At 36.9% G+C, this 24,857-nt stretch overlaps 1 protein-coding gene across 1 annotated transcript; it reads left to right on the forward strand.

Annotated features, from left to right (window-relative positions):
• Positions 1–6,636: 6,636 nt before the first annotated feature.
• Positions 6,637–24,203, forward strand: eif3d (eukaryotic translation initiation factor 3, subunit D). The gene is made up of 16 exons (XM_033970698.2): positions 6,637–6,746; positions 7,540–7,665; positions 8,381–8,426; positions 8,574–8,710; positions 8,967–9,052; positions 9,134–9,206; positions 11,309–11,430; positions 12,164–12,296; positions 12,954–13,101; positions 14,449–14,579; positions 14,902–14,987; positions 17,123–17,252; positions 17,881–18,023; positions 20,935–21,127; positions 22,769–22,862; positions 24,104–24,203. Exons 2-16 carry the CDS (start codon positions 7,543–7,545, stop codon positions 24,115–24,117), a joined length of 1,659 nt encoding a protein of 552 aa, XP_033826589.1. The 5' UTR covers positions 6,637–6,746; positions 7,540–7,542; the 3' UTR covers positions 24,118–24,203.
• The last annotated feature ends 654 nt before the right edge of the window (positions 24,204–24,857 follow it).

A 24,857-nucleotide genomic window follows, 5' to 3' on the forward strand; every position in this document is an offset into this window, starting at 1 on the left:
CAAACGTTCGTGTTGAGGAGTCGTTCAAAAGAGCCAACTTGCTCCCAAACGTCACATCACTTTTGAAACGTTAAAAACAGGTGCAAGTGTGAGTGTAAATGTTTGTGAAGGGGTCTTGCCTGTCAGTGCTCTCCTATCATAATGTAACCCACTTCAGGGTATGTACACATATGGACCTCTAGGTTCGTAGGAGCTGAGATATAGCAACAACAACGGACTCAGTAAATGTAATTAAACTTTTAGTTAAAAAAACATTAAAGAAGTGCACAATACAATTTCACATACATTTACACATTTGGCCCAAAAACTAAAATAAAAGTGTCCCATGGGAATTGTTCATTTCCGAAATGTTTCTTTGCAACTTAGATCAATGTTCAAGTCAATAAGTCAGGGGATAGTCAGTCATGGAATGTGTCCGGAGTAGGCTCGTTGGTATTGGTCAGTGGGACTGACACAAATCCTACCACAGGATCCATTGTATGGGATGATAGGGCTCACGATTCGATTGGGAGGCTCGCCATCAAACGGATTTCATCAATGTCGGTATACACCAAGGTTGGAACATCACTTTTCCAGTGAAGTACAAAAACCTGACCTGTATTAGTAAAACAGGTTTTGCGATCCAATTCTCAATGTGTGCAATTGCAAATAGGTTCATATCAAATTCACATAAAATATCAACATAGTGTTGTACAACATAAATTTATCCTATCAAATGGAAAAATAACTTAATATAGTTAACATGTAGGTAACTACAATTACTTTCCAATTAACTTTCTCATATTCAAATAAATGTCTCATATTGTTAAAATATATCATTTTAACCAGAGTAATTTCAATGGAATTTCACAATAATCACATTTTACCAATGCGTTCACTTATTTATGGAAAACACATTAACTTGTACAGTATAATGCATATTCATATTTCTATGTATCAACTCTTTAACACAAAGTTTTAAATAAATTAAATGAAATATAACAAAAAATCACAGCTTTGCTGGTTATACGTATTTTAGATAACTTAATTAACTGAAAATGACAATTTTTTATCTTCAATTCCTTTTAACAATATATTTTTTATAAAATGAACTTAAATGTACAAAATACTCAAAATAATGAGCTAGCGTGTTCGCAAGGAGCTTCTTAATACAGACAATGTGAACATGTGCGTGCTAGCTTACCAAGACGACCAACTCGGATGATTCACCAATTTTAAAGTAAGTCACCAATGGTTCTGCCACCTCCAACAGGAGCTTTAATCACATTAAAACAAACACTTTAACATTTGTAACTTTCAAAACACAAAACTTCGGGTTTCATACCTTTTCTCTATTTTTTCCAGCAACACGTGAGGGAGAGGCCGTGCTCTGCGCGTAAGGAGCACAGTCAAGCTGCCTGCGTGCGCTCATACCACTTCCGGTTTCGTCAAAATAAAACTTCGACTTTCAAAATAAAAACACTTATATTGAAACGCAAAATAAATGTAAAAATACTCATTTTAAAACTATTTAAATATTATTTGGCTCTAACCAGGCGGGTTACAATAACAAACAAAAAAAACTAAAATAAAATAAATAAAAATAAAATAAATAAATAAAAAAATAGGTAAAAAACAAATAAATTAAAGTAAAATAAATAAATAAAAATAAATAATGAATAAAAAAATTATAAAAATAAACAAAACAAAAACATTAATAAAAAATAAATAAATAAAAACAAAATAAATAAATAAGTAAAATAATAAATAAATAATGAATACAAAATAAATACATTAAAATTTAAAACAAACAAACAAACAAACTAATAAATAAATGCAATGTGCACTTTTAAGCCAGTATTTCTAACTCTGTTTCAGATTTTAGCAAATTTCTCACTGTGACAAAGTGGCTTCTTTTGTCCCATTAAACTCACATTCTCATCTTTATATATGATGATTCATACACAGGCGGTTGAGGGTAACGTGTCTTGCCCAAGGACACAACAACAGCGTCACTAGTTGAAGCTGGGACTAAACCACCAACTGGTCGGTTTAGTCTCAGCTTCGTTTAAAAATAAGCAACGCTGCGTAACATTCTAGGCAAAGGAAAAGACATCTCCATGGATACAAGACAACGAAGTACCCACCGAAAACTGTGTTAAAACAAAGCTCAAACTTAACTTTAAGCAGCATCTTGGACGAGGACGCTGATCTGTGCACAACGAGGCACAGGGTTTAATCATAACATAATGTATTTTCCAGCCTATACGTCGCTCTGGAGTATAAGTCGCACCAGCCCAAAAATGCATAATAATGAAGAAAAAAACATGTAAGTCGCATTGGACTATAAGTTGCATTTTTTGAGGAAATTTATTTTATAAAACCTGAGACCAAGAACAGACATTTTATCTTTAAAGGGAATTCATAATAATAACAATAAAATAGAGAACAACAGGCTGAATATCAGTACAGCACGCTAACGTAACGCATTTATATTTATACAGCTACATGAAGCATAAACAGAACTGAACACGTGTCTGGTTTGTTAACGTAAGATATTGACATTTAATCAGATAAATAAAGTATAAAAACAATCAGAATCAGAAGACTTTTTATTGCCAAAAACACTGAATAAGTACAAATAAGGGCATGCATAAAGTTAAAAAGATTTGCTTAAAAATAAAATAAAATACTTAGATGTAGATATATATAACAATAGTGCAAACATGGCTTATTAAGATGACCGGTATTGTAAAGTGTCAAGCTAATAAGTTTACTCTGGATCTCACTCCAAATCACTAAATCCATTGAATTCTTTATCCTCGGTGTCGCTTCTGAACAACTCCACCAACTCCGGAGGTAGATGAAGTGCTGTTTCCGCTTGACTGTCATCGGACTCAGCAGAATACAATTTTCTTTTAGGAGCGTTTTCTCAGATGTCTTTTAAATGACCGTAATGTTGAAATTTTAAATGTTCAATGGTACAGGAGGAGTAGATACTGGTGCACAAGCGAGTGTTCGACGACAATAACGACGATGTGAAATGATATATTTTTCACATACAAGTCGCACCCCCAGACAAACTATGAAAAACAGTGCAACTTATAGTCTGGGAAATACAGTAATCAAGTTCAACACGTGTGAAGGTCGTTCTCATGAAGAGCATCTAATCACTGCAGGGAAAAGATTGAACTGGGGCAATTGCCGGCGTCCTATTCTGAAAGCCCCACTACAACACTTATGCTATTAATGGGTCTAAGGCCGGCTGGGACCCCCCTGTGCTAAACCTCGATGCTAACTCTATATTTTGATTGTAAAGTGATGCTATGAGTCAGCCTCAGCCCACAAGGCGCTCACCCACCATCAGTATGGACAGCCACGCTATAACAGACTATCATGCCCTTTTTATGGAGCCAGGGAGTGTTTACATGGACCAAACAATCATTAGTGCTTCAAGTATGACTCAAACACAGGGAACATAACTTTTAGCCGTATAGTCTATAGCCAATGTGACAGGCTAGACTGCTCGTTTCACCACACAGTCAATGCAGTTATGTTTAAAAATGACTTATTGTGCTTGTTTCTGCGCGATAGTTACAATCTCTGACACCCGTGGATCATTATATTTTAATTTGCACATTTTAAATCACAATATTGATGTAAATAAACTTAATAAAAGGAACATATCTGTGGCCGAATCCCATGTGCGTCACCTATCAAGAAAATAAAACTGGAAAATGAAGTGCGTACGTCACAGTGGGCTTGGACAGGTGAGGGTGAAAACGGGGGTTTATCGGCAAAATGGCGTCTTGAAGATAAGAGATTAAAGATTGCTCAAACATGAATCACTCCAAATACAACTTCAAGAGACTAAATGGCGAAGGAAAACAAATATAACATGGGTAAAATCGTCGAAAAGTCGATTTTGCTGAATAAGTCTGATTTAAGATTTTAAAATTGCCTATGTTTGATGTTGATTTAACTTGATATAGTAGGTATTGTGACAGATCTATTACTTAACTGTATATGGAATGAAAATGTATTGTTTTAAATAGGTACATAAGAAAATGCATGGTCAATCTGCCAATCTGGAGAACGATGCTGTAATAATTCTACGCTTTTCGCTTCATTTAGCTCATGTGCTTGGACGTACTCTGCTTTTAAAATGGTGAATGGTCAAATAAATCACACCTTATTCCAAAAGATTGTATAATTTTGCATGGAGCAGCCGAACTTTTCAGCCTCCAGAGAATCAGTGCAGCGTGACATGAGCTTACGTCATGTCAAATTTTAGAAACTTTTCTCAAATTCTGCATTGAAATGAGTGGGATTCCAGCTTAATTTGAAAAGAAATGCGGTTTGTCGGAGGATTTAGAGCTGAATAAGGTCAACACACCATTCAGTCTTGCCCAAGGACACATTTATAGTAAGAACCAGCAAACTTTGGACCAGCGGATTTAAACCACCAACCTTCCCAACACAAGGCAAGTTTATTTGTATAGCACAATAGCTACACAAAGCGCTTTACAGAATAAGAAACAGAAATGATCATATAATTTATATTAAAAAAAGAGTCCCATCAATGGACGCTACCAGCAAAGCCACTGCCACTCCTACTGTTCCCTACAACGCCCCCTACTGGTCAGCCTCTATCGTGCTCTGAGTGAGTGACAGGCAGATATAACCAGTGAACTCAGCTTAACGGTAATGGGATGTTTCATAATCAAATTGAAATCGTGATGTAGACTAAGTGTTATGACATTTTCCCCATATTGTTCCTTTTGTCACAGAACATAAGATAGAGTGTTTCTCCACTTGAAGCTTGGCGTAATCAGAATTCATGGAGGTTTTCTCTGCGTAATTTAGACTGAGTGGGACTGTGGGAGCTGATTCATTCTGTTTTTCCTCATCAGCTTCATACGGCTGCTTTGATTTGAGTGCAAGGACATTTTTTTCCTTGCATAAGACTCTGCAGCTGCTTTCCTGTCTTTGGGTTCTATCATTCTCATGTGCACAAATGAATACTTAATAGTTACAGTTATTATAGCATAGGAGAAGCTAATTTAAATATGTACTATGTAACATCTCTGGAGGAGCCATCTTGTCATCTTATCATGGTACTGCTTTGCCTGAAATGTTACAGAGTATGGCATTAAACTTGCTTGTCTTGGTTTTTATAGCCCTTTTCCACCTTCAAAAGCATTTTACATCAAGGAGCTATTCACCCATTCACACACACATTCATACACCAGTGCACACAGACACTGAGGTTGTGGTTGGTGAAGTGTCTTGCCCAAGGACACGACGACATCGTTCATCTGTGGGAGCTGGAATCGCACCGCCAGCCTGTGGGTCAGTGGATCAGACCGCTCAACCGATGATGTTTACGCCGAGAGCCAGATTCAACCCGCCAGACTTCGGATCAGTGGACAAACACTCTACCAACTGAGATACTGTCACCATCTTGGATTTATTCAATTACAATCAAGTGTTTTTAAATTTTAGAAAAACCTAGTCTTACGGTGACTCTTTCCACAGATCTGACATGCAACTGGTTTATTGACTGCCTCAGTAAGAGCATCCGGGTTAAATTAAAATATCAGGCAAATTATTCAAATCAATTCATACTATATACTATTATACTAAAATCTTAAAAGCAGGTTTGTGACAGGAGTCAATTTGTATATGAAGAAGGCCAGTATACATATTGGTATTTATAGTAAAAGCCAAAGTTAAATCTGTCAAGAAGATGTGGGCGTGAAGATGTTTCGCTGCTCATCCAAGCCCCTTCTTCAGTTAAGGCTGAATGCAGGCGCATTTAGGCTGAAACTATAAACAATAGCTGTTTCCAGGTTCAGTGTAGTTAGCTCCTCTATTCAGACAGATATAAGGCAGTGCCCACCAGCAATCTGACCAGAACGGAAGAAGCAGCTTGGATAAGCAGTGAAACGTATTCACTTCTACAACTTTTTGTCCAGTTGACAGATTTAACTTTGTCTTTTACTATGGATCAGACCTGGATGACTAAGGGATTACACTGATATCGTTATTTATGTGTTGCTGTTCAATTTCTGCACAAAGAAGACAGTTTAAACACTGATTTCACAAAATAAAGATGTAATTTATTTTTATTTGTCTAAGTATAAAGTTTTGGACCTTGTTTACATCATGGTTGCTAGGTAACAGTTATGGAATTACCTCTATGCATTTCATGTCTGCTGCGTACGACAGAGTATAAGGGTAACTTAAATTAAAAAAAAAAAAATGCAGGCGCTACGAGAAAAAAGTCGTAATAACCAGGAAGTAAAATTATAAATTTCACAAAAATTGCAAAACTAGAAAAGACGAGGCAAGATTTTTAGTCTTTAGTCAGTTTTTTAGTCCTAATAGTTTTTATTTATTTATTTTACTTTTTTTGAATTAAGTTTTTGTTTTATTTTATTTGTATTTATTTATTTTATTGTGCGTGTACATTTTCATTAAAACACATATAAATTCAAGTATTTTTTAACAGACTTAGTACTGGATAAACAAAACGTATACTCTTGACAAAAATAATAATACAATATAGATACTGAAGGGAAATAAATAATAGTAAACAGGAAAAATAATTAAAAAACGTAATACATGTAAATACAATGAAGCGGAAGTACGTGTGGCTTAGCGGCATTACGTCACTTCCTTTCACACCGGCTCTCTGTCCGGGTTTTGCGCCGTGTCTGGACCACAGGAATAAAAACTCTTAAAAAGGCTTCACACAATTCAGGGTAAGACTCTACATCCTGTGCGATGAAAGAATAGATTGTACCCTCCTTTTATCCCGTATAAAACTGAAAGATCGCACGTTTGTTGTGGAAATATTCTCTCTGCCGCCCTGTTAGCTTAGCATCGTTAGCACGGCCACCTGGCAGCATGACTAGCATTGAGTCTTAGCCACTTTGCTAACAGCTGGATAAAATCATCAGAACAGTTACATTCTTTAGGCCACATCTTTATTCAGAGAAACTAATGGAGCAATAGTGATTAGGTTAGTTATAGTTAGCGTTTACTAACTATTAACGGTAACTATAACTAACTGCTAGTTTTCCTTTGGGTTTTACCATTTCCCTAAATTGCAGCCATTCATCAGGATTCAATTCATTCAAACGTGTTTCTTCATGCTATTGATGGCATCATATTGTGGTAGTGTTGAAGATTATGACAGATTATTATGCCACAATTTTTTTGCAGCTTTTGTTTGTGCCAAATGTTACAAATCCTGTTTCACGCAAAAATGATCTTATGAACTTTAAGTCATGTTATAATTTCGTCTCCTCAAAAACATACTTTACATCTCTACTTCACTGTAGTGATGTTTTTTTGGTTAGTGACAAAATTGTAAGCTTTTCTCTTACATAAACATTTAGGTCTGTGATGACTAGCTGATCATTGCATGTTACTGTAATGTGCTGCTGCTGAAGAGATCAGTGCTGCTTTTAGGCTGAGACTCTGTGCTGTATTCAAATCTATTTAACTTTCATTCATCTGTAGAGTTTCTTAACTTCCTTTGTAAATGTGCAGGCCATGGCGAAGTTCCACGCCCCTGTCATCCAGGACAACCCGTCCGGATGGGGTCCCTGTGCCGTCCCAGAAAAGTTCAAGGACATGCCCTACCAGCCCTTCAGCAAAGGAGATCGTCTGGGCAAGGTTTGTATCAGTTGAATTTTGGCATGTAAATACTAGATTGAACTTACTGAACTTAACTTCGACGACAGTAGCTCAGTGGGGTGTTTGTCCACTGATCCAAAGGTTGAAGGTTTGAATCCCATTCTTGACATAAACATCATTGCTTGAGTGGTCAAATCCACTGACTCAAATGTTGGTGGTGCGATTCCGGCTCTGAGATGAATGCTATTGTTGTGTCAAGACACTTAACCTATCGTGGTCCAAGTGTCTGTGTACACTGCAGTATGAATGTGTGTGTTAATGGGTGAGTGGTTCCTTGATATAAAGTCCTTTGAGTGCCTTGAAAGTGGAAACACGCTATAAAAAATGTGACCATTTACCAACTAATACTTCAATATATGTTAGGTGGAACAATAATTTTGTAGATGGCATCAATATTTATTGTGGGTATGTTTTCATTGTACTGGTTGAACTTTTTTTTTTTTTGCAGTATGATCAGATTTGAGCTGTAGAAAACTAAAATTATACAAACAAATTACTGAAGTGTTTCTGCTTTTTATTTATTGAAGCTCAATAAAACATTTGTTTATACATTTTGAATACTTTTTTTGTTTGGTTTCAAAATGATTGTTTATCATCTACATTGACTTCAGCAATATATCGCATACATTGAATTATCTGTAGAGGAATCACAGAAATCTCCATCTTGTTTACACTGTTGCTCTGTGTTGTTCAGGTGGCTGATTGGACTGGAGCGACCTATCAGGACAAGAGATACACAAGTGAGACACATGCATTTGTTCATAATTGTCTTCTTTAGTTTCTTCTTGCAAATTGAAAGCCATAGTAGTACTACAGTTGAAAGAATTAATACAGGAGCTTTGTAGAGTTGATTCTAAGCTTACAGATGTTATTGCTGTTGTGTTCAGATAAGTACTCCTCTCAGTTTGGAGGTGGGAGCCAGTACGCTTATTTCCATGAGGAAGATGAGACGAGCTTCCAGCTGGTGGACACTGCAAAGACGCAGAAAACAGCCTACCAGAGGAACCGCATGAGATTTGCCCAGGTAAGTTTTGTTTATATTTCTCACCTGGCCTAAAAATATCAGCAGAACTAATCAGCCATCAGGTGCTCTGTATTCTGCATCGGTCATGAAAAAAAGAAAAAATCATTGGTGAAGCTCTACATTGTAGTGTTCTCAATGCTGTCCAAATAAATAAATGGGCTATAATGTTAAAACACTAGTATATGTCTTTACATTTGTCTTTCCTGAGTTGTTAATCTGTCATTAAGTTAAACTATATAATGATTCATTTTCACAGAGAAACCTGCGTCGAGACAAGGACCGGAGGAACCTCACTCAGTTCAACATGCAGACGCTGCCCAAGAGCGCCAAGCAGAAGGAGAGGTGGGTATATCTGGAACACAAGGAATAGTGAAGATTTTCTATTTGAAGGTGGAAAGAAAAACAAATGTTGTGTCTGTTCAGGGATCGGATGCGGCTGCAGAAGAAGTTTCAGAAGCAGTTTGGTGTTCGTCAGAAATGGGACCAGAAATCCCAGGTATGTTTTGTGTACAAGTATCGAAAATCAGATGCTAATCGATACTTAAACAGTATCAACCATAATTGACTCATGTGAACTTTAAGTCATGTCCATATAATGTTGTGCCTCATCAAAAACATACCCGGGGTGGGTTTTGTTTCATTTGCGCGTGTTTGATTAACCCTTTATTATCTGTCTGTCGACATCTCCAAAGCTCAAAATGCTCTGTTCCACCTTGTGATGTCATGAAGCGGTAGCTTTCAATTTAACAGCTTCCTTTTACCTTTAGTTAAGTAGATTTGCAAATCCAGGAATGAAATTATCCAAATGATTCTAGTGAAGCTGTATGGAGTTTCAAACATGGACGAGCACTTCCTCTATTACCACATGACATCATGAGGTGAAACAGGGTGTTTTCAGTTTGAGAGAAGAACTTTGCTTAAATTGCAGGGTGTGTGTGTTAAACATGTGTGAATTAAACAAAACACAACTCCAGGTCTGTTTGTGATGAGGAAACATAACAAGAAAATTGCATAATATGTGCCCTTTAATTTAAAATCCCATTAACAACAAGAATTTGACCTTTCTTGAACAGTTTGAGAGTGATCTTGAACTTAATCAGTATAGAACCACATGCTAACTTAAAGAAAACACTCATGTTTTGTGCTAAAAATTATATTCTATTGTACAAATTTATTTTATTTTCATTGTGGTATAAAAATTGATATAAAGTAAGTCAAGTTTGAAATTTTAGTGGCATTTATTTTTCTGGTCCTCAAAAATGCTAATGCCAGTATTGGGTCGGTGATGACTAGCCCACTGCGCAAGCTGATCAGTGCATGTTATTATAATGTGCTGCTGGAGACATCAGTGCTGCTTTTTAGGCTGAGACCCTCTTAATATTTAAAATGCAACCTTTACACTAGTCTAGTCTACTCGAATTTATTTATAAAGCACATTTTAAAACAACCACAGCTGCCCAAATGCTGTACAAAGGCGATATAAAGTGCAGTCTCATAAAACAGGACTTACAAAAACACGATAAAACAATAAGTGTTCTGCTCAGTCTGTGTTAAAAGCCAATGCAAACAAAGGAATTTTCAACAAAGATAAAAAAAAAAAAAAAACTACACTAGAAAAAGGTTTGCTAATATCGTGATCTTACCTGACACATCAAAAATACTGTGTAGTGTAGAGACAATAATGTAAAGCTCTCATGTGTCACATTCTGTTGTTGTGTCCTTGAGCCAAACACTGCACCCACTTTGATTCTGCATATTACTCAGTGGTAGTTTGAATGAAAGGACATCTGGTGCAAAACTAAACCTCTGCAACGGTTTAATACTACATTTGCTTTTCAGGGATTTGTGAAATTGAGGGATTGTAATAAAGTAATTTCCCTTATGGGCCAATTAAAGCGACTGAACCAGATGATTATAAATTTACTTAATTTATTTATTTATTTTGAAAAAGTAGCTTTTTGGGGTGAAATTGAGACAGTCTGTCTGCCTGTAGATAATTATAAAGTGGTTTTATTGACTGCTACTGTTTAAAATGAAATTATAATGTTTTTCACATTTTTATGACATTCAAATTTAAAGGCTCTGTAGCAGATTTTTGCCAAGATCTTTTATTGCTATTTACTTATTAAAAGGACTAATGACATGACAAAAATGAATATATGAACATGTTACTATAATTAAAGGTCTCATATTATACTAGTTCTTCTGTCGAACTGAGAACACTTTGTTCCACCTTGTGATGTCATGTGGTAATACAGGAAGTGCTCCTCTGTTTTTAAACTCCCCACACCTTCACTAGAATCATTTGGATGATTTCAGCCCTGAAATTGCCAATCTACCGAATTTAAACTACCACAACATGACATCACAAGGTGGAACAGAGCATGTTAAGCTTCAGATATGTGGACAGCCTAATAATAAGGGGTTACTCAAACATGTGTGAATGAAACAAAGTACAGATCCAGGTCTGTTTTTGATGAGGTCAGCTTTAAGCCACGTTATAATGTTGTTACAAGAGTAATTTTTGTGTAATATAGAACCTTTCAATAGTTTAGTGTTAGACTGGGCTCACCTGTGTTCTTTGCACCCTCTGCTTAGGCTCAACTGAAGCCGCGGGACTCCTCTGTGGAGGTGAGGAGCGACTGGGAGGTCAAAGAGGAGATGGACTTCCCCCGACTGATGAAGATGAGATACATGGAGGTGGCTGACCCGGTGGACATGTGAGTCTCACTCCAGTGCTGGGATGTGACACTTTATTTCTATAGCACAGAGGACGTTTACAGTGGAAAGGGTGAGATGTGGTTGAAATCCCACTTGATGATTTAAAATGCAAAACTGAATCAGTTTCAACGTTTCCCCGAACATTATATTAGCAGAGTGCCCCGCCAAAAGTGCTCCCGCCCTGTCAATCACATTATGTAGCACTAATCATCTATCATCAAAATGAGCATCTTTACCAAATCCAGCAACATGACAGACAGATTAAGTTGGACTAGAGTTTGTAGATGAAAATAAAATGTATACTAATGCTCAGTGGAACTTTGTAATTAAACAAAATGCAAAGGTACTAGTTTAAATGAGTCTGTTAAAATCATCTGTTTGTCAGTTAAATAGAGGAGTGCACTGGGTTTTGAAACAGTGAGAGGAAGTGCTCCACTGTGTTTTTAAACTCCATACTCCTTCACTAGAATCATTTTGATAATTTCAGACCGGGAATTGCCAATCTCTATTGAACTAAAGGTAAAAGGAGCAGTTAAGTTGAAAACTACCACTACATGACATCATAAAGTGGAACAGAACATTTTAAACTTTGGAGATGTAGACAGACTAATAATAAAGGATTACTCAAACATGTGAATGAAACAAAACACAAAGCCCACAAGAATTTTATGTAATATAGGACCTTTTAAGCTGAATGTGTGAAGATAATAATTTTAATGTGGTTTTCTTCAGTGAGTGCTGTGGAGCTCTGGAGTACTACGACAAGGCGTTCGACCGAATCACGACTCGAAACGAGAAGCAGCTCAAAAGCATCAAGAGGATTTTCCACACGGTCACCACCACCGACGACCCCGTCATCCGCAAGGTCAGCATTTTTCACAAAATTATTATTATTTTAAAAGAAAGTTGAATGAGAATAAATGTCTATAATAGCTGAATAAAACCATAAATAACCCTGGCCATTTTGAATTTGTGCTACAGTACATTATAATATTTAAATGTTGCCTCACTTCCAGTTAAACCTTAATTATTACAAAAAAGAGAGAAAATGTGAAATTTGTCTTCACAGAATGCTCTCGTCCTCCAGTGACTCACTTAAGTCTCCACTTTATAAATAACGATGGTGAATATTTTCATACATTTGATGGTTCATTATCAGTTGAAGTTGATGTAATACAAAATGCTCTGACTAAACCACTGCTGCTTCTCATTTTCTTTTCAATTAAGATTTTGAGATGGTACATATAGTGCTGGGCAACAACAAAATGAATCCTGTTTTTTTGATCAGTTAATTATGTTGTCTCATTAAAACAAATATTATAAAATCCCCATTTCTTGAACAAAAACAAACACACTTTGAATAATTACCTATAAAAATGGCACTAAAGTTGAGCTCTAGTCCAATCCGCTGTGGACCACTCCAAAAAAACAAACCCAAAAACACCCAGTGACGATTATAAATGACTATCTCAATTACGACTAAGTTAATTGCACAGCCCTAAAGTTGTTCTTTATTTTGCAGCTGGCTAAGACTCAGGGCAACGTGTTTGCCACTGACGCCATCTTGGCCACTCTGATGTGCTGCACACGCTCAGTCAACTCCTGGGACATCATCGTCCAGAGAGTCGGAAACAAGCTGTTCTTTGACAAGAGGGACAACTCCGACTTTGGTGAGACTTGGGTTTATTAGAATATTATTTAGTATTAAACAATAATGTGTGTATATCAGTATTTTACATTGTGTTCATAGTAAACCTCAATATTGATCAAAAAGCGCTTAAAGGGGAGGTATTACACAAAATAGATTTCTTTTGGGGAGCTTTCTACCATGTTATACCGTTGTTTCCGCTTTAAAAACATGCCTGAAGTGGTTATAGATGTGATCCATGCATGTTTGAGTAATTTTGTGGGGCCTATTCTAATCCTCTTTAAGGTTAAGGGTGACATAGACTTAATGCTCAAAATGATACACTACAACTTCACAAACCTGACGTGATGTGCAGTAGTTTCATTAGTGGCATTCACGTGGATTAAATAGGAGTGTAACTGCATCACGAGTCTAAAATATGACCATATGTGTTGTGTAAGAGCTATGGTTTGTTCAGTATAAAACGTATTTTTTATTTTTATATGTTCTGCGGCCCCATCAAAACCGCCATTTTCTTTTGCTTGACCCTTACCATTCGCCACAGCTGTTGTCATCAAGTATTCATGCAAAATAACTAGTAAAATGGACAAGTTTATTACCAAAGAGCAGTCTCCCTCTGTCTCTCGTTTGTGCGGTGCCGTCTACCTCCAGCGATTAAATGACTAGTGTGAACCCTGCATGAATCTTTGATATATTCACAAGCACAGAGCGTTTGGATATAGGGGTTAGGTGAAGACAGACATTTTCATAGTGCTCAAGCCTCGATGGCAAGGCACTGCAGGATTACTCAATCAAAATACAATGGTAATGATCTCTCAACTCAACAGCTGGTTGGAAAATTACAGCCTATGCTTTTGTAGGCCTGTCTAAGTGCTTTCATAATCCATACATTTACATAAAACATAAACCATAATTGATGTTTATGGACGCGTTTGTGTATCTTTTCCCCTGGTATGCTAACAGTCCGTAACTGTTTTATGTGAAATTACCCACACTGTTTACATTACATTTATTTATTTACCCGCAATTACTTTTAGTTTCATTCACACATGTTTGAATAATCCTTTATTAGTCAGTTACCTTTTACCTTTTAGCGAGGGTGTATGTAGTTTAAAAACATAGTGGAGCAATTTCTGTATTACCACATGACATCACAAGGTGTTTTCCCTTTGAGAAAACTCCTAAATATGCAGTGTTTGTGTGTTTAACATGTGTGAATGAAACAAAACACAACTCCAGGTCTGTTTGTGATGAGGAAACAACATTATAACATAGAATATATCAGAAAATGCCGTAATATGAGCATTTTAATTTTGTTTTTAAATTCTTTTCCTTGTTCTCTCCTCCTTATTTTGTCCTGTTGTTCCAGACTTGCTGACTGTGAGCGAGACCGCCAATGAGCCGCCACAGGACGAGGGAAACTCCTTCAACTCTCCCCGAAACCTGGCCATGGAAGCGACCTACATCAACCACAACTTCAGCCAACAGTGTCTACGCATGGTCAGGAAACGAGCGTTAAAGGCCCATGTTACACTGTATTTTGAGCTATGTTATAATGTTGTTTCTTCATCACAGACAGACCTGGAGTTGTGTTTTGTTTCATTCCCATGTTTAGCACACAGACCCTGCATATTTAAAAGGCTGAGTTCTTTTCTCAAACAGAAAGCACTCTGTTCCACCTTCTGTGATAGACTAATGATAAAGGGTTATTGAAACAAAACACAACTCCAGGTCTATTTTTGAGGAGATAACATTATAACATGACTTAAAGACCCTGATTTTGAACATGCACCTTTTGAATCTCTTACTGTTTTTCTTTTAGGGAGGAGAACGCTACAAGTTTCCAAATTCTAATCCTTTTGTAGAAGAGGATATGGACAAGAGTGAGGTGGCATCTGTCGCATACAGGTGAACATATAGTATATCTGTAATTGTTACAAAAAACATGGCATGGTAATAAACATATGGGTCAGATCTGTGGTACAGCTCAATCCCGCTGTACTAGAGTGAGAAGAAGGGGTCCGTCTCCGAGCACGTTGACACACACATGCACTCACACACACACCCCCACCCACACACACACAGACACACACAGACACACACACAGGAGACTGAGGAGAGATGAACATGAGATTAGTCTTACTTTAAATCACTGTTGCTCCATGTTTTGCTTTGCCGTGTTGTTTTTTAGCAGAGAAGAAAAGCTAATGCGCTCACTACAGCCAGAGCCAAATCATTGTGACAGGCCTAATAAATGTCACATCCCATTTACAATGACACATATTGAAGCACAATATGCAGAGAAATTTTATGATAAACGAAAATGTTGAAACTACTTTAAACCATTGAGTTTAAAATCAGACTGTTTCAAAAGACATGAGCTGCAACAAATAAACAGCAAAATGTACTTTTAATTAGCCAGAGAAGTGACTTATTCAACCTTTTACAGCTCAAATTGTTTCGTCTTAGAACAAAAATCTCACCGGTTTTGCAAAGAAAATATTGACTGACTCGTTATAGTAATTAAAGTGACCTGCCCACCCTCTCCCCCAGTGAGTCAGATATCAGCATCGACACACCAAGGTGCCACAGGAAACATTGTGCTGTTTTACAAATGCCACAAACAGAAGAAAAACATATATATATAATAAATAAATAGTTCTCATTATTTAACCTTAAACAAGTTCCCTGTGCATGTCTTACGTAAGAAGTACTTCTCTGTTCCTGAAAATTAACTTCATAATTAAAGCATTTAAATGTGGCCTAAGGATGTTAAGTACTAAGGAATAATTTCAAAAGGACAAAAAAGACACAAAAAATACATTATTGAACTTGCAAACAGAACCTCTTAGTGAACATGACCTGGCCTCTAACTCAAGTGTTTATATTTTATTGTGCTGCATCAGAGACTAAAATGGAGCTGAATGATTTGGCAAAAATATTGACATGCATTTTTTCTTTTTTCAACAGTGGTGAGATGCGATTTACATTTTAATGACTGCATTTAGAGATCGACCGATATGGGTTTTTTGTTTTGTTTTTTCTTTTCATGGCCGATGCGGATTATTTATAATCCAGAGCGACCGATGTCTGATAAGATCTGCTGATGTTTTTGGGATGATTTTGATTATTTTCCTCAAATTAAGCGGTTTAAATTTAGTACAAATTGACCCACATCCCTTTTTTTTTTTTAGCACAAACCTATAAGGGAGTGGTGTATTTAGTCCAGTCGTCTCTTCCTAAAATAATGTTTTGTGTGTATGTTCTAGGCAGCAAATCAACCAAAACAAAATATCGGCCTGTGCTGGAGATTTAAGGCCGATAGCCGCTACGCTAAAGTCCAAATATCGGCCCCATGTATCGAGCTACCTCTAATCGCATTCTGTTTAAAGTTCACTTTTTTAAATTTATATTCAGTTCAAAGTGGGGATGGGCTGATACAGATATTTGACCTGATGCTGAGGCCAATAACCCATATTTGCTGATACATTATTTAGCTTTTAAGATAGATTTAGATTATATTTAATCACAAAATTACTTTCCACATCTGTAAAAATACCAGAATGTTTTTTATCTGGGCTATAAAATGTGATGTTGCTTCTTTGTGTAACAGCTCTATGTAACGCTCTATATTTTCATTGTTACTCATGAGTCTGTACAAAAAGAATCGATACCGGAACAGATATGTCATCCTTAATTCAAAGTTCATTTTTAAATTCAAGAATCACATTTCAGAACATGTTTGTGTAGATCTAAACTACAGGATTATAAATTTTTAAAATTTTTATTGCAGAATAAGACCGGATGATTTGATGTATTGAGAAATGATGGTACTTAAAAATTGCACTCTTTGCTAATCGTGTCCATTCAAATTTTAATTCCATCGTGATTAATCTTTCAGCCCTAGATTGAAATATGAACTTTTTTTTTTTTACCTTATTGTAATGTAAAATAAACCTCTGAGCACCCCTGAATGTAATTATCTATATGTAGGTTGTGTAAAAGGTGGTTGTAACTTCGGGGCTTCTTTCTCTCTTGTTCAGATACCGTCATTGGAAGCTGGGAGAGGACATTGATCTGATTGTTCGTTGTGAACACGATGGAGTGATGACAGGAGCCAACGGAGAGGTGTCCTTCATCAACATCAAGACCCTGAACGAGTGGGACTCCAGGGTAAGAACAGGCTGCTAAACGTCCAGGACTGGAAAAATCTGGAAACTGGATTATGTTATGCTATTTAGGACTGCAACAACTAACCAGAATATTAACCAGGATGTTCACATGATTGAGTGATATCAATACTGCTGGGTTTCAGTCAGATGAGATCACTGCATCCTATTGGCCAATCATATTTAATACAGATGACATCACATGCATGTAGATTTGTGTTGTTTAGTCACTGATGGTAATAATAATTTATATATATATATATATATATATATATATATATATATATATATATATATGTATATATATATGTATGTGTGTGTGTAAATTATATTATTATATATAAGAAGCCATGTCCCTACCTTTTACTGATGTTGTTTTGGCTTAAAGGTGCTGTACCTGCTTTTTACTGTCTTAGAAATGTGAAAAACTGAGCTAGTTTTGCCGTTATTGTAATGTTTACAACTACAGCATCCTAACTGTGCACTTCCTGATGATGATCTTGTGCCGAATAATGCTTTATAATTAGACGACACACAGCTTAATTTGACCTCAAGCTGTGGAGGAAAAATCATGTTCTTTAATGTGTCTGTATTGTTTTTTCTTTTAACACAAACCTGTAATATGTTTGCAGCATTGTAACGGGGTGGACTGGCGTCAGAAGCTGGACTCTCAGAGAGGAGCTGTTTTAGCCACTGAGCTGAAGAACAACAGCTACAAACTGGCCAGATGGACCTGCTGCGCTATGCTCGCCGGGTCAGAGTACCTCAAACTGGGGTGAGCACCACTCCCTGTGAACCGGGTTTATACATTGATTGGGTTATTTGTGGATTGTCTGTTACTGGGGTGTAGTGCTGTGGTCGACTGAATGCGTTCTTGGTCGACTAAAGACTCTCCTGTTGATTGATTTAGGCCAAAAACTCTGAAAACTATTCTATGTTGCTCACTAAAATTGCTCTCACAAGGTTACACCTGCAGGGGGAGCTCATGCAAAAACTACTATTTATGCAGAAAAAAGTACTAGTAAACAATATATTGATATAAAGACAGATTAAAGTTCTGAATCATGAGTTTAATATGCCTTTTTACAGATGAATACCAAAAATGTAAACTCTTCAGATCACTCACTTCTCCTTTTTGCTGTTGTTCCATAGAAATCCTTATAATCTACATAAAATAGTGAGTTCACTAATATAAATTTTCATCAACTAAGACTCCTAAAGTCCAACTGCTGTGCGTATTTAACCAAAGTGAGGCACTTCCATGTGTGTTCATGCCATAACAAGGACCTGAACCCCGCTCCAGATGCTGTGGTGTCCAGGAAAAATTGACACTTTGAAGATTCTTTTCAGAGTCTTCCCCGAACCACCGTAACGACCTCAATGAACTGATTGCCTTATGTTGGCAGCCTATGGTCAGTGACAGCGGTGAGATTTTCAAAAGTGTTGAAAATCAGACACTAATGGATAGACCTGTCACAATGAGAAATTTTAGAGCTCGATAATGGCTACAGAGAAATACTGTGATAAACGATAATATTGAAACTATTTATGCTGCTGACACAAAACAAGATAATCCCAGCAAACCAGTTTTGAAATAAACAGTATCATTAAAAGGCTGTAGGCACAATGAACCAATAATCAGCTGCAGAAGTGACTTATTCAACTCTCTGCAGCTCAAATCTTCAGTTATTACATAAAAATCACAAAATTCTCCCCAGTGTTGCAAAGAAAAACTTGTATTGAAACTAAATAATAATTTCAGCAAGTATCAATACTAAAACTCAAGATGAAACTGTTCAAAAGGTCAAATCTGATAGTTATGTTATGTGATTTGTTTATTTTGATAATCACTTTATCGACGTATCGTTCTATATATGAAGTTGGAACAATATTTTTGGCCTCAGTATTTATCCTGTGTACTTTTTCTTTGCAGTACTGGGACATAGTTGGTTATATTTTGTCTAATATGATAAAATTTAAGCCGCAAAAGGTGAAATAACTTGTATGACTCATTCCAGATGCAAACTAACGACTCTAAGTGTTTCATTCTGCTGTTTATTTACTGCCACTCATGATTTTTAACAACATTGTAGATTTAGAATAGTTTTTTTGGTTTAAATCTGCTCTTGGGTTTTTGTGTCAGTGGCATAAATTAGTTTCAATATTCAGCGATATATCAAACGCCAAAATATGTTATCGAGACAGGCCTAATGGAGTCTATTTTTTAGTAATGGAGTTTGAAATGTTAGCGTCGTGACAGCAGTAGACGGCAGTAGCAGGTAATGACCACATCTTCTCTGAGGCCGTCCCGTGAATGCAGCCAGTGCCAGCCGCCTCTGTTTTGCCAACCCATCTTTATAACGGGTTTGCTGCCAGCCTGAAGCACTGACCAAAAACCTCTTGGCAAATCTCTCCCATTTCCTTCTCCAATCACACTGGCTCATTAATTCCTCGGTTGTGAGCTGAAGTGTTGCTCATCTGACAGTCGCACAGTGCAGTCAGTATAACAATTAGCCTGGCAGCCAGACTGGAGCTTTCTGTGTGTTCTCTGTAGAGGATTCTCGGTCTGGTCACCGCTCTATCGTCCGCCTGTCATCAATCAGTAAGAGAGGGAAAAATCATGAGTACACGTGGCTGTTGAGGCTGAACGGTTTGGGAAAAGTATAGAATTGTGATTTTTCTGACGAGCTTTGGGATTCAAGATATTTATTTTTTTAATGGTGGGATTGTGTTCAAAGTTCACATTTTAAACGCATCCATGAGAATTTACAAAAAGACTGAAATGGAAACTGACAAATTAATACAAGAATCACATTTTAGAACAGTTTGTACAGATACAAATTTTAAGGTTAGCTTTTTTCCCCCCAAAATATTTCAGGTGGATCAGAATATTCAGTATATTGTTTGTATAGATAATTATTGTACGGCATTTCAAATATTGCAGCCTTTTCTAATTGCTTTTGTTCAAATTGCAATTAATCTTTCCTAACAGCTATTTACCTTGAAATATAAATCAATAATAATAATAATAAATCTTTACAGAGCACTTTTTAAAATCAAGGTTTACAAAGCAGAACAATACAATAATAACAATAATACAAATAAAACATTGTCTACTGTGAAGAAACAGAAAGAAACAATAAAGCAGACAGAGCAATTAACAAGATCATTAAAATTCAATAGTTTGCAGCTGATGTCATCATTCCCTGGGGGTGTGATGCTAACTGGAGGCATTGCTCTGTCTATACTTTTTTTTCTTTACACAATCTGACTATAAAGAACTGACTTAGCTGGAACTACAACAGACAAGGTGATTTGTGTTGTTAAATAAGTCTCTCACACATAACAGTACAGTTACAAGCTAGCTAGCGTTAGCCAACAGTTTTTCAGTTTGTCGCTCTCACATTTTTGTTGAAAATCAAACTCCTAAACCGGACCATGAAAATGTGCTGTTTAAATCCATTTTGTTTGTTTGGTTTTTTGGGGAGTTTTCAGACAATCTTCTAACTGTTTTGGTTGTTTTGATTAGCGTGTGCATCGTGTCACTATGGTCACTGATGAACATTCCTCCATAGATATAAATGCAGAACCCCTCCATGGTGATGTCACTGCAAAGTACCAATAATGAAAAAAAAAAAAAGATGAAAATAACAATGTAATTAAAAACCATTCCTATATCTGTTCAGGTACGTGTCTCGTTACCACGTGAAGGATTCTGCGCGTCACGTGATCTTGGGCACGCAGCAGTTCAAACCCAACGAGTTCGCCAGCCAGATCAACCTGAGCATGGAGAACGCCTGGGGAATCCTCCGCTGCGTCATCGACATCTGCCGCAAACTGGACGAAGGAAAGTACCTCATCCTCAAGGACCCCAACAAGGTGAATCTACTTCTACATCTATTTTGGTAAATAAAGAGTTTTGGGCTTTGTTTAGGGGTGCTCAGACTTTTTCAGTGTGTGAGCTACTTTTAAAATGATCGTGTCTGAAAGATCTACCACCTAATACAAAAATGTTAAACATATATTTATTTGTAAATGTATTATGAATTCTTACATGTACAGTGCATTTTGATGTACCTTGCACAACGTAATGAGATAATACTGCACAACACAGTTTAACTTCTTACATGTTCATAATTACTTGAATGATAATTACTGCTCTGACTTGCACTGAATAGAATCAGTGAGGGATGCATAGTTCGGGCAGTAGCTTCTGACAGGAGCCAGGAGTAAAACTGCATTTTTCGGTTGAAAGTGATAACAGAGCTAATCATGTTGATCACGGTTTTGTCTTATTTTTATAGCCATAAAAATCATGTTAAACGAAGTATCAGAATTTATTGCATTTTTTCACACAACTACTTCTATTTTACACATCCATCCGTATTTTTTCTTTTACGCATCGAATAAATGAGTGAAAATCCCCGCAGCCCCGCGCTCTCATTCATCACCTTCAGGACAACAGAGGCAGATTACTGTGATGAGGGTAAAATATTTAGATAGCCCCATGTCTCCGCTTTGAGATGCCGTTTGAATTTACATGAGAGCACGACTGGGTGCGGAGTTACGCTGCTGGAAAGTCCGCACCGCGAGTCTATCTGCGACGATAGGATCCAACACTATAGGGTTAAGCTGACTAGCGCTTGTTTATGCGTGTGCAGCGCCCATGATGTGACCCAGGGTCAGGTGTAATCTGACTGGTTGTCCTGTATATTAGTCATGTGACTGGATGGATGACGGGACGTGATCTACACAAACGTCGATCGACTGGTAGATCACGATCGACGTAATGAACACCCCTGATTTACATTATGGTTGATGGGTAACTGTTATGGAATTACCTCGACGTATGTCGTATCTGCTGTCCATGTTCAACCAGGAAATAATAAAGCTCAGCAAAAAAAAAAAAAAAAGATTTTTTGTCAAATCTTAAATATAACAACTTAAATTCCATCCAAAATGCAAAAGACATTTTTCTGGCACTTTAAAACTTCATTTAACTAAAGATTTGTGGTTGGGGTTTGTCATTTATTTTATTAGTCTGATCATAACTATTGTGAGATTTAGACGACATGGGCACATAGCTGCGGGAATGTCATTTTGAAGGGGGATGAGATTTTTATTTATTTTCCCCCTGAGGAATGCAGATATACTGTTTATACTGTCTGCCTTTGCCCCCAACACAAACAGTTTCAGGTTATCATATGAGCGCACAGCATCACATTCAGATTTACTTTACCCACATTTTAACCTTCAGGCAAACTATAGAACTGTAAGTATTATTATCTATGTTTTTAAATGTAAATGTGTATCTTGTCTCTTTTAGAAATAGATCTAGTCCCTTTGCTCAGGTCAGATCCTGCAATATGGCCATCCAGAAGGGGGTGCTGTTCCCGTTGTTATGTACGGGCAGCAGATATGACCTGCATAGAAGCATTTCATAACCATGTGGTCATATGCACTTTATTATTTCCTTTTTTCGTTTTTACACCTCCTTTGTCCACTATTGTTTGATTACAGCAAGTGATCCGAGTCTACAGCCTTCCCGATGGCACCTTCAGCTCCGACGAAGAAGAGGAAGAAGAAGAGGACGAGGAGGATGAGGAGGAAGAAGGTCTGTGTTGAAATAACATAATACTCAGAAGAACCATATGCATGTAGCTTTTATTTATAACAACTGTAATTCTGATTTATTATTAATTACAAAAACATTGGACATGATAAGAGTCTCGTCACCTGAACAGCTCTGCTCTGAATGGTCACTCTGCAGCTCAGTGAGTGAATTCTGGAGGTTCGGAGCTTTCACATGAGGCCTGTCCATAAACTGAGAATGACAAACTTGTATGTTAAGGTGTAATACATTTAAAGCAGTAAGAGCTCAGGCTACGTACAGTTCCTTTAGCAGAGATATGAGTGTAAGAGACTGTGATTGTGGGCATTCAGGGAAAATATTTAAAATAAAAAAAGTACTGGAACAATTACTGGTGTAAAGATTACTGGTGGACACTGCCTTATATCCACCAATAATCTGACCAGAACTGAAGAAGCGGCTTGGATGAGCAGCGAAACATCTTCACTTTTGTCCGGTTGACAGAATTTTTCTTTTTCTATGGATCATACCTGGACGACTGAGGGATTACACAGACATCTTTTCTGGGACAATTTAACTTTTCCCACCTGTCTGATATGCAAAACTAGTTTATGTTGAAGTATATTTATCAATGGTGCACTGTCTAAGTGTCACACGTCCTGTAAAAGCCTCTAGAGGGAGTAGATAAGGCAAAAACATTTAAATATCGTGGCAAAGCTACTATTTAGCCTTTAAGTAACCCTAACCCTGTTTCATCATTTTAATTTGGCATTACTTGAGAACTTTAGGTAATGGACAATTTTCCAAGTCAGATAAATGCATCGTTGCTCAGTCTAGATGCAAATTTTTTAATAAAGGGAAAACTGATGGACAAAGTAAGGGTTGTATATCTGGATATCTTCCAATTGACCCTAAAAATACTACAGAAACTAGATAAGTTACATTTGAGACATTGGCCCTTTCCCTGAATAGTTTTAGAATTATCTTGGTGTGTATTAGAAGTAATAAAAGACCACATGGCAATATTAAAAAAATATTTTGTGTTGAAATGCACAGTTATATATAAAAGGGGATCTTCTAACTAGAAAATACTAGAGGACAGTACTGGGTTATTTGAAAGTTTAGCCCCGGTTTCTAGGAAAGGCTGAACATTTCACTGTAGTGCAAATACGCCCCCCACAGGACACACCATGGAAATGCACCCATTTTTGAATATATCTGTAGTTCAGTTACTAATGTTGCATTGTTGTGTTGTCTCGTTTCAGATGAAGAAAACTGAAGAGGAAATACTCCTGTAACCAAATAAGTGGCCTGTCACTGTCATTGAATACATTTTGGCATAAATAAAGCAATGGCCTAAATCTTGTTTTGTGTATTTTTTATTATCACTCTATTCAGTGGCACCTTGGTCTTTCACACTTATTCAGTTAAATAAATGTGTAAAAACTCCTTGGCACATGTACGAGAACTATAAATGCTTACTGCTACCACCAAAAATAACACCTTCAAATGTTAACCAAGGTCAAAAACTGAGTAACACTTGATTATTAGTCTGTATCTCTAAAGCTCAAAATGCTCTGTTCCACCTTGTGATGTCATGAAGTGGTAGTTTTCAAGTTAACAGCGACCTTGTGCATTTTGTTGAGTAGAGATGGGCAACTTCAGGACTGAAATTATCCAAATAATTCTAGTGACGGAGTATGGAGCATGGAGAAAAACACAGTGGAGGTGGAACAGAGTGTTCTCTGTTTGAGAGAAGCCTAAATCTGCAGAGTTTGTGCTTTAAACATGTGTGAATGAAACAAAACACAACTGCAGGTCTGTTTGTGATGAGAAAACAGCATTAGAACAGATCAGAAAATAGAATAATATGGGCGTTTTAATGCTGACAACAGAATAGAACAAAACATCTGATTCTAGACATCAAGCACTAAAAATGCATCATTATCTAAAGTAACTTTGGCTCATAACTTTTCAGACACTGATGAATACACACGCAGAAAACGATTACTTTCACCA

Source organism: Periophthalmus magnuspinnatus, chromosome 8 (assembly GCF_009829125.3).
Source record: "Periophthalmus magnuspinnatus isolate fPerMag1 chromosome 8, fPerMag1.2.pri, whole genome shotgun sequence".
NCBI classification, from domain to species: Eukaryota; Metazoa; Chordata; class Actinopteri; order Gobiiformes; family Gobiidae; genus Periophthalmus; species Periophthalmus magnuspinnatus.